We start from the raw sequence: 15,723 nt of genomic DNA, 5'->3' as shown, positions 1-15,723 counted from the left end.
TAGTGTTTCAACGCTTTTGTTTTTTTGTGGCTCATGAATGTTGATAAAGTTAGGGGCAACATCAAAAGTTCAATATAATATATCTAACTTAATTGCTTAAGTTAGGTCCCAGACCCCCCCACCCCCCCATCTAACTTAACTGACCTAAAATTGAAAATCGTTTCAGACTCATACTGTATACTTCCACTTTCAAACAACGTACCAATATAATACTGAATTATAAATAAAATAGAAAACCATTTTAACTCAGAAAAATACTTTTATTGAAAACCAACAGAACACAACAACACTGAATTTACACGTCAAGTCACATTGATTACTAATACTGGTATGTCTGGTTTCACTTTGTTTTTTGAAATGGGAGACATTTCGTGACTGGGTGTAAGCTTAGGCTCATCAGCAACACTTTAATCGGATGATTTTTGTTTAACTGAAAAATACAGGGCCGGTCGGGAAAGTGTAGGAATCGCCTTTGTTAACTAGTTCGACTAAATTGATTGTACAGATAGATTTTATTCACAAAACTTGACAAGATGTTTTGCAAACAGCAGGATACCACTTCCCATTAAAGGCCATTCCAAAGATTAGATCGGATGAAGTAACCATTTTCACTGGAGTAAAGAACTATATGTAGTAACATTGCAATTCAAACTGTAAAACATTTAACTGTCTCTGCAAAACATAGTTTCAACTAGAAATTGTATTTACCAGCTCTCATGCTTTTTAGCCTTCAAGTTGTTTCTGTCGAGTCGTATATATTCGCACGTTTCCGTTGATTTTGACTGTGACATCGCATCGCACCACGACAGTGATGAACACGTTGACGCGGCGGCCACGGCTTTCACATGCATGTTCCAACTATCAATCATCTCTCTACAAACTCTACAAACATCTATAAATCTGTTTGAAATTGCAAAACTATTGCTGAATAATTATTTCAGGCGATCGAACTTTTGATTTTCACGAAGGATTGAATCAACATCAGTCGAACGATCAACTTGTTGCGAGTGTAGAAATAAACATTCGCAATACCACGCTATCTACGACAATTTAGTCCAAGTTGAGAGGTCACATCAAACATGACATCTCATCGGTAATTTCCGGATTTAAATTCGAATATAATAATAATACGAATATTCGTATTAGTTTCACGTTATAACTTATGGCCTAACTTAGAACCTTCGCGTAGGTGGATTTTGGCAACGTCACGCGTCCTCTCCACATAGTCTATTGAAATCAATTATCGTGAAGGTCCTTTAAAATTTACCACTACGATTGAACGATCGGCTCTGATCACGTACCCACTGTGACTTCGTTAACTTTCAAACATATTTTTTTAACGTATTTCAAAATAGATTGTTTCGACTCGACCTCCTGGGACATGAACTCGGCTAATTACCGTCGGTCATTTTTGTATTTGGCATGCCACAACTTCGTTGCGCTTTCCTGTACACCGGCCCGGGATTTGCCCTGTTGTGTTTTGATATTTAACTCCCAAATCTTGTTCGTTAGTTTCTGAATGTCGTTCGAAGGGCATTTATAAATTGTGTGAGGAGAACATATATGGACCAGAAAGTTGTACGAACCCTTCGTGTCTCGACGACGCCAACTGATGAAATGTGCGTACGCACACTCTGGATACCCACCTCGTTCCCAGATACCTATTTTGCAGCAAATTTGAAAGCTGAACCGCGTACCGCTGATAAATCGGACCGACTATACGCAGTGTTTTAGGTAAAAGCAGCCTTGAAATTGTACTAAATTTGCCAAGTATGGCGTTAAATCGTTTTTGACGGTTGAGAAATTATTTTGGCCAAAACCCCCCCACCCCCAAACTAAAGCAATTAAGTTTTTTTGTAAACATCGATCTTTTGACGTCGCCCCTTACTGTGACATGAGTTGCTGTGCCATACCTTGTCTAGCGCCCTCCAAGTTAGGTTTTGTAACACTTTTGTTTTTCTGTGACCTAAGTTGCTATTTGTCCAACATGATTAAATTCTGTACACTGCCATACTTTGTCTACCATCCTAGAAGTTAGGTGTTTTCAAACTTCTGTTTTCTTTGGACGATAAAATGATAAAGTTACTGTGACTTGAGTCTTGTAATTTTTTTAAAAACACAATGTTGATTCTCAGTTGTAGTACATGTAAAGTATTGTTCTTTGTCAAACAAAGTGACAATTATGGGGGTACTTTCTAAAATCAAGAAATGGAATTGTTGCAATAAGAAATAAATTTAACTAAATTTCACATTTTAGATCAAGTATCATAATTATCAAATATTCAAGATAAAATATTTCTATTTTTAGATGGCAGAAGAACTGGTCACATTAGCATTTGAAACTGGTATCAACTTGTTTGACACAGCTGAAGTATATGCTGGTGGAAAGTAAGTACAGTATGTTATATTGTAAAACATGGAAATGAACACACAGAATGACAACTTTTATAGTAGTAGTCGTAGTAGTAGTCGTAGTAGTAGTAGTAGTAGTGGTAGTAGTGGTAGTACGTAGTAGTAGTAGTAGTAGTCGTAGTAGTAGTGGTGGTGTCTTTTATTCTGTACATCCAAGGCTATCAGCCCAAAATATAAATGTAGCTGCTTAATTTACTGTTCATTGTCTTTACTGTTAAAGTGGCCATATGGATGAGGATTGGGTACTTATTTTGGATATTTAGTTTTTACAACAATATTATCATGGTTTCCTACTTGAAAAATCAGTGCGACAACATATGCCAAGTCCTTGTTTATAACTCAATAAATTGCCAAAGACTGATAAATGTGTAAAATGTTTGTTATTGTACATACAATAAAAAACTTTTTTTACTCGCTTAACATTTTGCAATTTATTGAGTTACAAACAAGGACTTGGTATATGTTATTTTACATTCATTTTTCAAGTAGGAGGCCACGATAAAATTGTTTTATGAATTAAAAATCCAAAATAAATATCCAATCCTCATCCATATGGCCACTTTAAACAAATCCTACTGTAGCGCAAATCAACAAAACCCAACATCTACATTTTACAATCATGTCTTTTAAGAAGACATTTTAACACTGTAATGTTGTTATCATTTCATTGTAGGGCTGAAATTGTGCTAGGTAAAATACTGAAGAAAAAGAACTGGAGAAGATCTAGTATTGTAGTTACCACTAAAGTATATTGGGGTGGAAAGTAAGTGGATTTTATTTATCAGTGTGTGGTGTGGTGTTCAGCGTGTGCGAAATTAACATCAGTCAGTCCAAGACCAATAGTTTTTCAGAATTGTCCCAAATTGTCAGTCCTCATGACATGTTTATTCAGTAATGTATTCAAATTTACCAACACCAAGCAACAGTGTGCCCCCTAAGCCAATTTGACATTCCCCTATATCTTTAATACTATGTAATGACTCATAAGAAATGCTAGTTTTTATCACACTGACCCACAACAACAAAATTTAGCTATCAATAGAGGACACAATGCCAAGCAACATACGTGTGTGGTATCCGCTTTACATGTACTCGAGGCAATTGACTCATCACAGCATTGCACAGAAGTTATTTTGTATACATGTATTATACTTTGTGTATATCATAGACCAGATATGCATCTGTTTTGCACACATTTCCAGACTGTCCAGATTTTATTCCATGTAAGATTTCATGACAGGTTTAGTAAGTCAGTTTCAGAATGTATTCACAATTAGTACCTACAGCAGTTTTGAAATCATCATGTGCATAGGTTCAAGTAGTTTGAGGTATTCCCATTTTGTATAGCATAACTTACAGACTATGGAAACATTATGCTAAAAATGATATAGTTAAGTTTGATTTTGAAACATAACATATTTTACAGAGCTGAAACTGAGAGAGGGTTATCCAGGAAACATATCATAGAAGGACTAACTGCATCTTTACAAAGATTACAATTAGATTATGTAGATATTGTATTAGCTAACAGACCAGATCCAAATACTCCCATGGAAGGTAAGATTTCAACCAATCAATCCATATCATTTTAAATTTTAGCACAACGGAACTGAATAAGGTTCAGTAGTGCTATAGGCATGGATGTGTGTTTCAAGTCAAAAACCACCAGACCGAATCCACATCATTTTGACTTCTTATTTGTTTGGTATGGAAATTGAGAACATGTTCCTAAATACAAATCAGTGAACTAAAGCACGCTATTTATTTGTTTTTGTAAAGAAATTTATCTTTATTTCTTATAAAGTGTATTACATTAAAAAAATAATCACAATACGCCGTACAAATGACAGGAGAAGCAAACAAAAATATACCATTTGAAAAATAGAAAAAAATGTATGTGTTTAGTTATTATATCTTGTACAGAAATTGTATTTACTTACTTTATAAATGAAGTCTTTGCAAATTGCAGTAATGAAAGAATGTATCATTTATTTGTCCTGTACAGAAATTGTGAGAGCGTTTTCTTACTGTATAAACCAAGGTATGGCAATGTACTGGGGTACATCAAGATGGAGTTCGATGGAAATCATGGAAGCTTACTCTGTTGCTAGGCAATTTAATCTTATTCCTCCAGTATTAGAACAATCTGAATATCATCTGTTTAATAGAGAAAAGGTAGAAACACAGTTACCAGAACTCTACCACAAAATAGGTGAGTTTGTTATAATGATGTTTTTAGTCCGTGGCATATTTTGTAACTGTACGGCAGTTGTATGTATTAACATTGTATGCGAGCGAAAGCTTTGTTCTGAATCTGTCACCAAGATAAAACTCATGTTATTGGAATATAATTTTTGATCAGACAACCACAGTATATTCACTGAAAATTATTAAATACCAATATTTAGACATTGTATAATATTATCCATAAGTAGTACAGAAACAGGGTGATTGTCGTTGAGGGCGCTGATTTGATTTTATGAACAAAATATTTGCAGCTAGTGGGATGGCTATATTTCTGTCATCATTAAGTGATAACAGGGTTCGCACGGTCCTGGAAAACCCTGGAAAACCCTGGAATTTCAAACCCGCCCTGGAAAACCCTGGAAAACGATCATGTATAATCGATCAATTAATATTGACGATCGTCATGTCTGTGCTCGAGCCACCCATTCATATGATTCTGAATCTCGTAAATTTGAAATTGCGAAAATATTTTCAAAGTCTTTCGCCACGCCGATTGAACCCAGACAGTCAAGCGATCGTTCCACGAGACACTTTGCCCTACAGACCGTGCCTATTAGTTGAATGGGCGCCGGCCGCAGTGTTTCTTTCGATCTTGCATATATTGCTACTCCATACATCTCCCCGTCGTCATTTCAGGGACATGATATTGTAACAGTCCCGGCCGCGCCGGGGTAACATGTACAGTAGGTCTGTTAACAAGATTATCGTAACACTGTAGCGAGTATCAACGCATCATCAACCTCGATTAGAAATTGTTACAAGTTCGGCGCACCAGTCGACTGATACTACAAGATAGGGCTAGGGCCTAGAGAAGTACAGTTGTGACTTTTATTTCGTCGATAAATGGGTATTTGTGTTACATGTTCTAAAAGAATAACTACTGTTTTATGTTGTCGGTACAGTAACATTCGTCAGTGGTCAAGTTGAGTTGAAATCGCGATGTTCCGCAACTCGTGGCATCCGTACATAAACATCGAGACGCAAGCGATGAATGTATTCAGTTATTCATAGCTCGAAATTTCGTTACGTAGATGACGTTTTTATTCAAAATTTTGAAGAAAAAAATTATTTTAGGTGGCTTATAACTCTAGTAACATCAAACCATACAATAATGAGGACAAACTTTAGTTTTTGATTTATTTTTCTGGATATGTCTGAATTAGACTGACGAATGCTGCGACTCAATCTTACACGATCAATGCACCAGCTTGACGAAACGGCTGCTTAGGGGGTAGGACAGAGGTTTCTCCGTTAATCTTAGCGTGTAAACGTGGTTTTGAAACCAATATCTTGCGTAGTGTCGATTGTCTTTAAAATGTTTTGTGACATATGGGAACTGTTGTTGATTTTTCTCGTCCACATCAGACAATTAGATGTCATTCAAAAAATATACTTTAGTGTCAACACCCCTGGAAAATGTCCAAAATCAATATGAATACCCCTGGAAAACTGACGAAACACCCCTGGAAAGTCCTGGAATTTTGTTTTGCTTTAAGTGTACGAACCCTGGATAATTTCAAACAATCTTCAGGTACATACTTCACCACTTCTGTTTTAGAAAAGAAAGGATCCAAAATCCTGAAAGATTTTATAGTGTTTTCTTTTCTCAATGAAAAACCAAAAAATAGATATTTCTATTTCTATGTGCTCCAAATTGACAAAATACTTTTTCAGTCACGACATGATTTGACTTGACATTTACATGTGTTTCTTGTTTGTCTCTAGGGTTAGGTACCAGTACATGGTCACCATTAGCATGTGGTATTCTGACAGGCAAATATGACGATGGTGTCCCATTCTATTCCAGAGCAGCTCTCAAGGTAGGTTTATATAAACTGACTCTCTCAATGCGTACAGCTAAAATGAGGTTTGGTGTTTCACTCATGTAAACATATATTTTACACACCCTCAAATGCAAAAGAAACAATTACATAGGTGCCATACACAGTGGGGATGTAGAAGTAGTCAAGTTAGAAAATAAACAATTGAAGCCTGTTGTTACTGCACTGTGAAAAAATAGCAATACTTAACATGGTTCAATGTGATTTGGCAAAGGATCCTTCTGTTATCGTTAGTTTAGAGTTGAAATATGGCTATCTTTGACTGTGTCAAAAACGTAATGTCCCATGACTGAAGCATCAAACCAACATCATTTTAGCTGTAAATATTATACACTTACTGCCTAGCTATGAGTACACTAGAAGATGTCTATTACCATGAGGGCTAATATGACATCAACTACATGTAGTGCCTGAATAAGGCATGGCAATAAATGTTTTATAAAACATCACATTCTCAGGTACATACTATTTCCATAGTGAAAGTAAATCACCAATGACTTGACTTCCGTGCTATGCAAATAATGCCACTATGGGTCATAGTCCACACCACATGGTACGATCTAAGCCAATGTGTTATAAACTGTAATAGAATCCAATTATGTACAAGTACCAGTAGAGCACACTTAGGCCTAACAAACAAAATTGTGCGGTTCCGATTACACTCAATTTTAGAATAGGTAGTTATATTTTCCATATGGTCTCTGTGTTCTTCATTTCTTCCCATCAGATGTACAGCCATTACAGATTGGAAAAACAGTTTTATACTGTCTTTTTAAGTTTCCACATCCACTATTTCTTTCTCAAATACGTGAAAAACTAGGCGAGGTCGGGTAACCGGAACCAAACAATTTTTTTTATGCCTTAGAGTATTTGTATGTGCATGTTGTGACCTTGAAATCAAAATGACAATAAAACATTTGATTGATAGGATTCTATCTACTTTCGTGGCTTGTATTATTATTTAGAAGTGTACAATTTTGAAATGGTTTTAATTTAGCATTTTTGTTGACTGTTTCATGTATGAAAATTCATCAGTGGTTGGTCATCCAGTGTACAAGATACTCTAAACTTTTGTTCCAAATGCAAACTTGAAAATTCTTACCTGAAATTTTCGACTTCATACTTCAGTCTTTGTCAACATATTGTTCTATGATATGTTCCATGTCACAATGCTTGTTTGGATAAATGCTACTGAAGATTAGAATTTTAGGTAGTGTTAATGAAGTATGATGTAAGAGTTTGTCTAGTATAATTAATTGAATTGACACTTGAAAACGATTATAATAAGTAAAAATACTGGAATAGGTCTCGACCATACACTAGTATGTGAATCACACAACAATTTATCACCATTGTAGTATGACATTCATATGCCACTCTGTCATAAAGGGGCACAAGCTGAGTTTATAAACTTAATACAAAGGTGAAAATACTAACAAAAAACTTTGATTAAACTACTCTAGCGTAATAAATTATGTTAATGTTGATGCATGTCTTCTAGCATTGTTAGAACACTGGACTGAATAGTAGGGGTTTCCTGAACATTGTTTTGATATGCATGATAAATTACCTCATTGGATCATATCTTAATGCCAGGTTTGAGGTCGGTCAATTACAAGTGCTCTTCAGTAAGTAAAATACTGCGAGTGTCTTTTAAATATGCAGTAAAAATTACGCCTAAACATGTATAAACTCAGCTTGTGCCCCTTTCATTGATAACAATGCTAGAAGGTTGATGTTTTTAATGCGTTTTATTTAAACACAGGGATATGGTTGGCTAAAAGACAAGGTGCTAAGTGAAGAGGGTCGCAGACAACAAGCCAAACTAAGAGAAATTACTATCATAGCAGATAGAATAGGTTGTACTCTACCACAGCTTGCTATAGGTAAATCACAATTCAAACTGTCTTTTTACATGTAGCGAAGTTTGAGTGAAATTGTGTCAGATGTATGTGATGAGTGCTCACAAAAGAACAAACAGCAGTAAACGTAATAACCAAAATGAAATCACAATGTGCAGTACATGGATAGAAGTGTGTCAGTTATTTCAAATTTACCAATTAAAATTGACTATATTTCACTGTCCAATATATATGTAAAGTTTGTAAACAGTTTACTCACTGTATTGCTGGTGGTTTCATCTTATACAGCCAGATTATATGGTTGGTTTTCATATTTCTTTTTTCTAGCATGGTGTCTGAAAAATGAAAGTTTATCTTCTGTAATACTTGGTGCATCAAACACAGATCAATTGTATGAAAACCTCCAAGCAATTAGGGTAAGTAGCTAAGACCTGACAACAACAAAACTTTGTGGTTCCAATTACGCTCAATTTTAGATTTAGGTGGGGTAGGTAGATTTTTCTTTCTTTTTCACGTGTGAGTGTCTAGTTCAGGTAGTTATGTTTTCCATATGGTCTGTGTTACATTAATCTCACAATGTCACATCAGCTCAACAAATGAACATCGTTTATTCCTTTAGGTCAAAACCCACTCTCCTAAACAAACTTTCATATATGTAAGCTATGATGAAACTTGTAGCGGTCACACCACTATGATCGATGTAATGTAAAAACATGATTATAAACACATTAAAATACTACCAGAAATCCAACACTATATATCACATTAGAAGTAAATTTTTATCAACTTATCAGTAGTAAATACAAAAGCTGTTATCATTGAAGGAGTGAAAGTTTTCCGTCAAAATTTGGTTAGAAGTACAAAAATGAAGTTCAGTAATCGCATTGACACTAGACCCCCCATGAACTAAGTTCACTTATTGAGCTTGTGTGACATTGTGCACTAAAACAGGAGTGTCAATGTCAAATGTTTGGTACCTTCCATAGTACCATCGATTGAAATGAACATTTCCAAGTCCATTAATTGTAATCTTTTAGTACGTGTCATACACAAACTGCAGGGCTTCATGTACTTTTACTGTATGGCTCAACAAATTAGAGAATACTTGGTATGGTAGATACATGTACGACTCTCTCAGACTGATAATTGAACCTTTGGTTAACTATAAAGATAGACACAAACTAAAACTATTGTCACAGCATGTTAATACAACAGTGATAAGTTATTGAATGGACATTGGTTTAATTAGGGAGGCATCGCAGAGTTTCATTGACCGAGTTCCATTAACTTGCAGTGTACTGTTTGGGGACTTCCAATGTTTCTACTATCTTGATCACAGGGTGATTAGAATCATACAACAATAGATTTAGTTTGTGACTATCTTAAAACAAACCGAAGACTCAATTATCAGAGTTGTATGTGTGAACTCACAGTTTGGTGCTCAATGGCTGATAATATTTGAACCAAGGCATCAGTACAATCTAGATAGGAGATATAGAATTTGATCGCTGCCAAAATTAAATCAGTCAATCCTTCTCTCTTTCATCCAAATCATTCCTTAAGGGTATCCTACAAAAAAAGAAGAAGAAATACCTTACATGCAGTTTCAACTTTTAATCTGTGTGTATCATGTTTTTAATTACCCTTCAGTGAACCACTTGATTAGCCAGGCACCACATTGTATTGGATTTTATAGTAACAATTTTTTCATTAATTATCTGTATTGATATTTTGTTTTACAGTTTGTTCCGAAACTTACTCCTCAAATAATGCAAGAGATTGATAAAATACTCGGTAACAAACCTGAAAAGGAGAAATCAATTCTAAGACACACAGCATGTGCAGCCCATATATCGCAACAAGCATCTGGTACAAGTGCACAGACTGCAACATCTGCTGGGGGAGGGGGAGGGGGAGGTGGCGGCGGGGGAGGAGGAAGTGGTGGTACAGTTGCAGGAATTGGTACAAGCAGTCACTGACTTCGGGCATGCCTCCCTAACCACTGCCTCTCCATGTTTTGTATGGGAGAGGTTGATTCCAATGAACGCCAAATCACAGCACAAGCACAACCAATACAACAACTAACATCTGAGCCCCGACGAAGAGGACATCACCGACCACCACGTCCTAGCGCTACGACGGCGGTGGTAGGACGTGGTGGGCGGGGGACAGGTTTCGGTGGGATGGGAAGATCAAGGTGACATACACAAATGAAGATTAACCTTGACATCTACTCATTCATTGTTACCATGACAACAACCTTTGACAGACTCATTTATAACTAACACAACACTACTTCAATCAATACTTCTTCCAAAAATTGCCTTTTACAAAATTTTACGAATCCTTGCTGAAAGACTATTTGATTCTAATCACATACAATTATCCAAAAGAAAGAGAGAATTATATGTATTAAAAATGGATGGTTTATGTTGCTTACACTACTTTGAATACGTTTTCAAAGATAAAACAGAAAATGAGAGAGAAAAAAGAGCAAACTTTATGCAGTAGTTCTACGTGATTGGACAAATATTTCATGACAAGGATATATATAGAACATGATTAACAAACACATCAACACGAACTTTGAACTATGACCCTACTTAACCCCTTAGTTTGTAAAATCTATGAAAACATAATTTTCTAAATTATTCTGGAATTCAGTATTGCTGACTTTTCTTTTTTCTAATTTTTTTTGTTACACGTTACTTTGTAACCTCCAAATTACCTGATCAAAATATTATTTGAAAACCTGAAATTTCTGTGAAATTTATGGATTGATCGAAGCATGTATTATAATGTTGGGGTGTGAGGCCAGCCAGAACTTTTAAATTAAAAAGATGTGATTTAGGTAAAGTAATAGAAATAAATGTCATGCTGTGCACTGGGAAGCTTCATTTGTTTAACGACCATATATAATAGATAATTAGCATAAATTTGAATAACCACCATATTGTCATGTGAGACCAATGAACAGTTTGGATTCATAGATAGTTAGCATAAATTTGAATAACCACCATACTATGTCACATGAAGCCAATGAACAGTCTGGATTCATAGATAATTAGCATAAATTTGAATAACAACCATATTATGCCATTATCAAGAATTATTTTCTTGATTGAAAAGTTCAATTTGTTTTCCAGAATTTTTTTTTGCGTAACATTTTTAGCTTGAAATTACTGACTGGGTTGAGTAGCGTCATAGCATACTGACAATTATTTACAATTACCTAAAAAATGGTAACTAGACTTCTGTACAAAAAACATGCACTCCCGAAACAACAAGATGCTTTGGACATTATAATAAGATATGGCAAGAGACAGTGGTCAGGGAAGGCAGCTGATAAGTCAGTTTAACGTTAAAATTTATGGGGTTTTCTTTGTGTAGATTTGTTATTAATTATATTACCATTAAGTAAGTTTTGTTTTCTTTGAAGTCTTTTCATTGCCAAGTGTTTAAAGTCAGGCTTGTCAGTAGTTTGGATTTGGAGGTGAATATTTGTATGTAGACAACCAAAATGCAAAAAATGTATCATACACATTCAAACTGAAAATATGGAATTTATTCCTTAGTCGTGCTATGTCCTATAATGCATATAAATATCAATGTAAACATTTCGAATTTCCATCATTTGACACATTATTTTCTTAAATGTGCAAATATAAAAATTCCAATTTGATTCTGCCTGAAAATACTAATGGCCAAAGGGTTTTGTCTGTACTCATCTGCAACTGATAGTGGACAAGGCTCCTTAGTTACTTGTATTTTCCTCAGCGGAACAAAAACAAATTTGGGACCTGATTATTTATGCTAATTTATGCATATACATGTATACCAAGTAGGGTATTGCTTTGTGATGGTTCTCTTGTCCCTACAATGGAAATATTTCAACTGTAAAAAAGAACATCTGTTCTGAAAGCTTACATAATTTTAATATGTTAGGTTGTAGGCAGGACATGTATCCATGCCATTGTCAGCCTACACATTAGTAATGCCTTCACACCTGTACAAAGTCCTCCATTTGACCATATTTTCACCATGATACTCTCGACAGAAATATCTCCAAATCCTACTTCCTGATTCAGCCAGACAAAACACTTGGCAAAAGTATAATATATCTTTATATTTTACATAAATTTTCAAAGAACTGTAAGTTAATTTTGCGATTATATTTTTTTGATTAAGTTATCTATAGCGATTTTGTTTATATGAGTTTTCCATTAATATTATTAGTATAATTTCATAATGGGTTTAAAAGAACGGGTGTTTTCAATTGTTTCTGTTTTGTTCATATTGATAAAAAATTATAATTAGATATTTTTTTTTTTTTTGAGACATTTAAGTTTTGAATTTTTTAGTTCTTGTGTACATGGGAAATTTGGTAATTCCCAACCGTGAATGTATTTCTGAATCTATTTAAGGATAGAGAAAAACTTTATGATAGGGTCTGAAAAAATAGGAAATAATTTTGGAACATTGGTGGACAGCAATGATTTAACTATTAAATTTTCTCAAAAATGAAATCGAGAAGATGACTGTTTTTTGGTAAAATTCATGTCCTCAGTTTGCAATCAGAAGGTCTCATTTTTTCCAAATATTTTTAAAGATTCAAGCAAAATGAAACACTTTATGTCTCCATTGTAGCGTCATTTTTTATGGATGTTAAAGGGGCACAAGCTGAGTTTATATCTTTTTTGGGTTAGATTTATGCATAATTAAAAGTCACTGATAGTATTCGACTTACTGAACCAAACTTAGCCACCACTTGCAAATAACTAAACTGAAACCTGGTATCAAGATATCATTTATAAACGGTCCGATGATGTGATTTATCATGCATACCAAAAACTGTCAAAGGATTGACATTTATATACACAATCAACTGTCATAATGCATTGACATTAAATATTAAACTATTTCATCAACGTTTTATGTCAGTATTTTCACACTCCGCTTGTGCCACTTTTAACAGTTTTGAAAACTTTTGGTAAAATGTTTCAATCTGAGCAGATACATGCGAGATGATTGAGCACAAATTTAACTGACAGTGTAAGAAATTGAAACAAAAAAATTCCAACATTTCTGTCTGATGACCAGAGCTGTTCATGTACTTTTGGTTATAAAAAGACATGTTTTTTTTCAAATACATGAAATAATGATTATAAAATCTCTGTCCCATTCTTGAATTGCATTTAAAATTGAGAGATAGAAGTTTGCTGTCCACCAGTATTTCACATTAGAATCAGTATGTGTAAATAAAAGAACATTTGTTAGTTTGTTTGTTATACCATAATTTATGTCCTCTGATATAACTTAGGACTACATTTTTAACCATAGAGGGCTCTGTTCACATTTGTCCACCAGGCTTTTCTAAAGAAATCTGTATGGAGTAATACAGATTGAATTATACCTTTGTTAGGTTAACCTTTCCGTAAAAAAGAAAGGACCTAGAAATGTTCAACAGAGATTTTCCTTAATTGGTTTGAGCCACTTTTGTAGATATTGATACAGTATACAATAGTAACTGAATAATGTTTTGTGTTCCTTGGTATGATGCGTTAAAAAAGTGCGTTGAAGTTTAACAATAGTTGCCCCCGTGAAACAGACTATACTGACTGTACTGTATACCCAAAAAGTTACGTGAATGCAGTTTGAAATTGTTGAAATGATATCCTACCTGAAGCTGTCCGTTGTCGTGTACTGTTCCCGTCCGTCTTGTGTTGTTAAGACCATGATCCTCTCTCCAAACACAGATATCTTGCCAAGTTGAGTGGATACCCAAGTGATCAGTCTGTTGTGTGTTGTTGATCATACCTGTCATTTTGTACAAATACATTGTAAAATAAAGTGAATTTACTGTTGGATGCAAATTATTAAGTTTGAAATTGATATAAAGCAACATTTCAGAAGAAAGACAGAATGCAGTTTTCAAAGTGTCTACAAGATTTTGTTGCTACTCGTATAATTGTTAATACAAAAATGCAAAATGTATAATCGCACATATTACACTTGTTAACTTTAATATCAAACTTTTCAAAATATGGGAAAGTGATATTGATAAAATGATATTGTAACATTAAAACCAGGGATAAAGATAATCTGGATGAGAATATGTATATGTATGATTTTTTTTTCTTATTTCCTGATTAATTTCTACTGAATGAAACAATGATGCAAGGAACTCTAGGAGTCATAATCAGGTTTCAATCAGAGAATAATATCATATTTTATGCATTTCCATTTCAGTTTTGGTATGATTTAACATATCAGCTTAGTATAAATACACACATACATACATGAACACAAGTACGTATGTACATACATACATGCGTACATGCATGCACATGTCTGTACACCGTATTGACGCAGGTTAGTGCCCTGGGCGGATTTAACCCGTAAATACATACACACGTACATGCATACGTACGTACGTACATACATACATACATACATACACACACACACATAAGTAAGTTTTAGCATTACACTTTACAGGAAACTGTATGATTTAAATTTGCAAGAATCAGTTTACAATCATAAAACCAAAGATAATTAAGTAATGGCTATAAAAAGTAATTTATATTTTCACTTATTGATGTCACGTTATGTACCTCAAAAGATACATCAGGTTTAGTTATTGGTCCAATTTATTTGAAAATAATGAAATATGAAATAGGATTTTGTCTAATGGTGCATTCTTCATAAATAAATTATTTGAATTAGTTTAACTTATTTTTGAATTTTTGCAAAAAAAAATATTATACAAAAAAAGAGAAACCATGGCCTGATAGATACATAGAAATATCAAATGGCGTCCAATTTTGTAGTGAATCTACAGCTTGTTTCAATTTACTGTTCACTGGCTCTCTTTGATACAGACATGCAGAAACCACAAAGAAACTACATATTCTATATGAAAATAGCAAGATCTGAATTTTGGCAACATTTTGTCTATTATGAAACCAGTTAAATGTACTGCCACGACACAGGGATATCCCAGTGTTTTGACATCTGCGTTTGATGTATCTGCATTTTATATATATGTGTTTGATATCTCCATGGTGGTGTTTTAGTTCAGGTCATTTAGACAAAATTGTTACAAGAAAGTATTCATTCAATCTTGCTATCATAAAGTGTAGCATGTACAGTTTCCTATGGTTTCTGCATGGTTGTATCAAACAGCGACGGTGAATGGTCACTTTAAATTGCAAAATGTACATTATTTTGAATGTCTTGCATCTTTGAATGCCATAACCAGATACATAATTGTTGTAAAGCAGTGAGAAAGTTACCATTTGGAATCTAATTATTTTTCAAAAAACAAAAGTAACTTTTGTCCGAATCACTCGGACATCATG

At 34.3% G+C, this 15,723-nt stretch overlaps 2 protein-coding genes and 1 long non-coding RNA gene across 3 annotated transcripts in view; 1 reads left to right on the top strand and 2 right to left on the bottom strand.

Moving 5' to 3' along the window:
- LOC144451098 (voltage-gated potassium channel subunit beta-2-like) overlaps nucleotides 1–10,341 on the top strand; it is a 144,654-nt gene extending 134,313 nt beyond the window's left edge. Inside the window, exons 5-12 of the mRNA XM_078141870.1 lie at nucleotides 2,309–2,388; nucleotides 3,086–3,175; nucleotides 3,839–3,969; nucleotides 4,418–4,624; nucleotides 6,385–6,479; nucleotides 8,266–8,386; nucleotides 8,690–8,778; nucleotides 10,105–10,341. Coding sequence (XP_077997996.1) covers nucleotides 2,309–2,388; nucleotides 3,086–3,175; nucleotides 3,839–3,969; nucleotides 4,418–4,624; nucleotides 6,385–6,479; nucleotides 8,266–8,386; nucleotides 8,690–8,778; nucleotides 10,105–10,341 — 1,050 coding nt within the window. The remainder of the gene's footprint in view (nucleotides 1–2,308; nucleotides 2,389–3,085; nucleotides 3,176–3,838; nucleotides 3,970–4,417; nucleotides 4,625–6,384; nucleotides 6,480–8,265; nucleotides 8,387–8,689; nucleotides 8,779–10,104) is intronic.
- On the bottom strand, nucleotides 4,300–8,697 carry LOC144451102 (uncharacterized). Its single transcript, XR_013482281.1, has 3 exons — nucleotides 8,622–8,697; nucleotides 7,603–7,691; nucleotides 4,300–4,569 (listed from the first exon to the last, which is right to left on the bottom strand). It is a non-coding gene; the product is annotated as an uncharacterized LOC144451102 (long non-coding RNA).
- LOC144451100 (uncharacterized) overlaps nucleotides 9,800–15,723 on the bottom strand; it is a 44,159-nt gene continuing 38,235 nt past the window's right edge. The window contains exons 5-6 of the transcript XR_013482280.1: nucleotides 14,043–14,179; nucleotides 9,800–9,931 (exon numbers count right to left, since the gene is read on the bottom strand). The gene's annotated coding sequence lies outside the window, so the exon portion shown is untranslated. The remainder of the gene's footprint in view (nucleotides 9,932–14,042; nucleotides 14,180–15,723) is intronic.

This window comes from Glandiceps talaboti, chromosome 21 (assembly GCF_964340395.1).
Source record: "Glandiceps talaboti chromosome 21, keGlaTala1.1, whole genome shotgun sequence".
Classification (NCBI taxonomy): Eukaryota; Metazoa; Hemichordata; class Enteropneusta; family Spengelidae; genus Glandiceps; species Glandiceps talaboti.
This window is presented reverse-complemented; position numbering and strand designations above follow the sequence as displayed.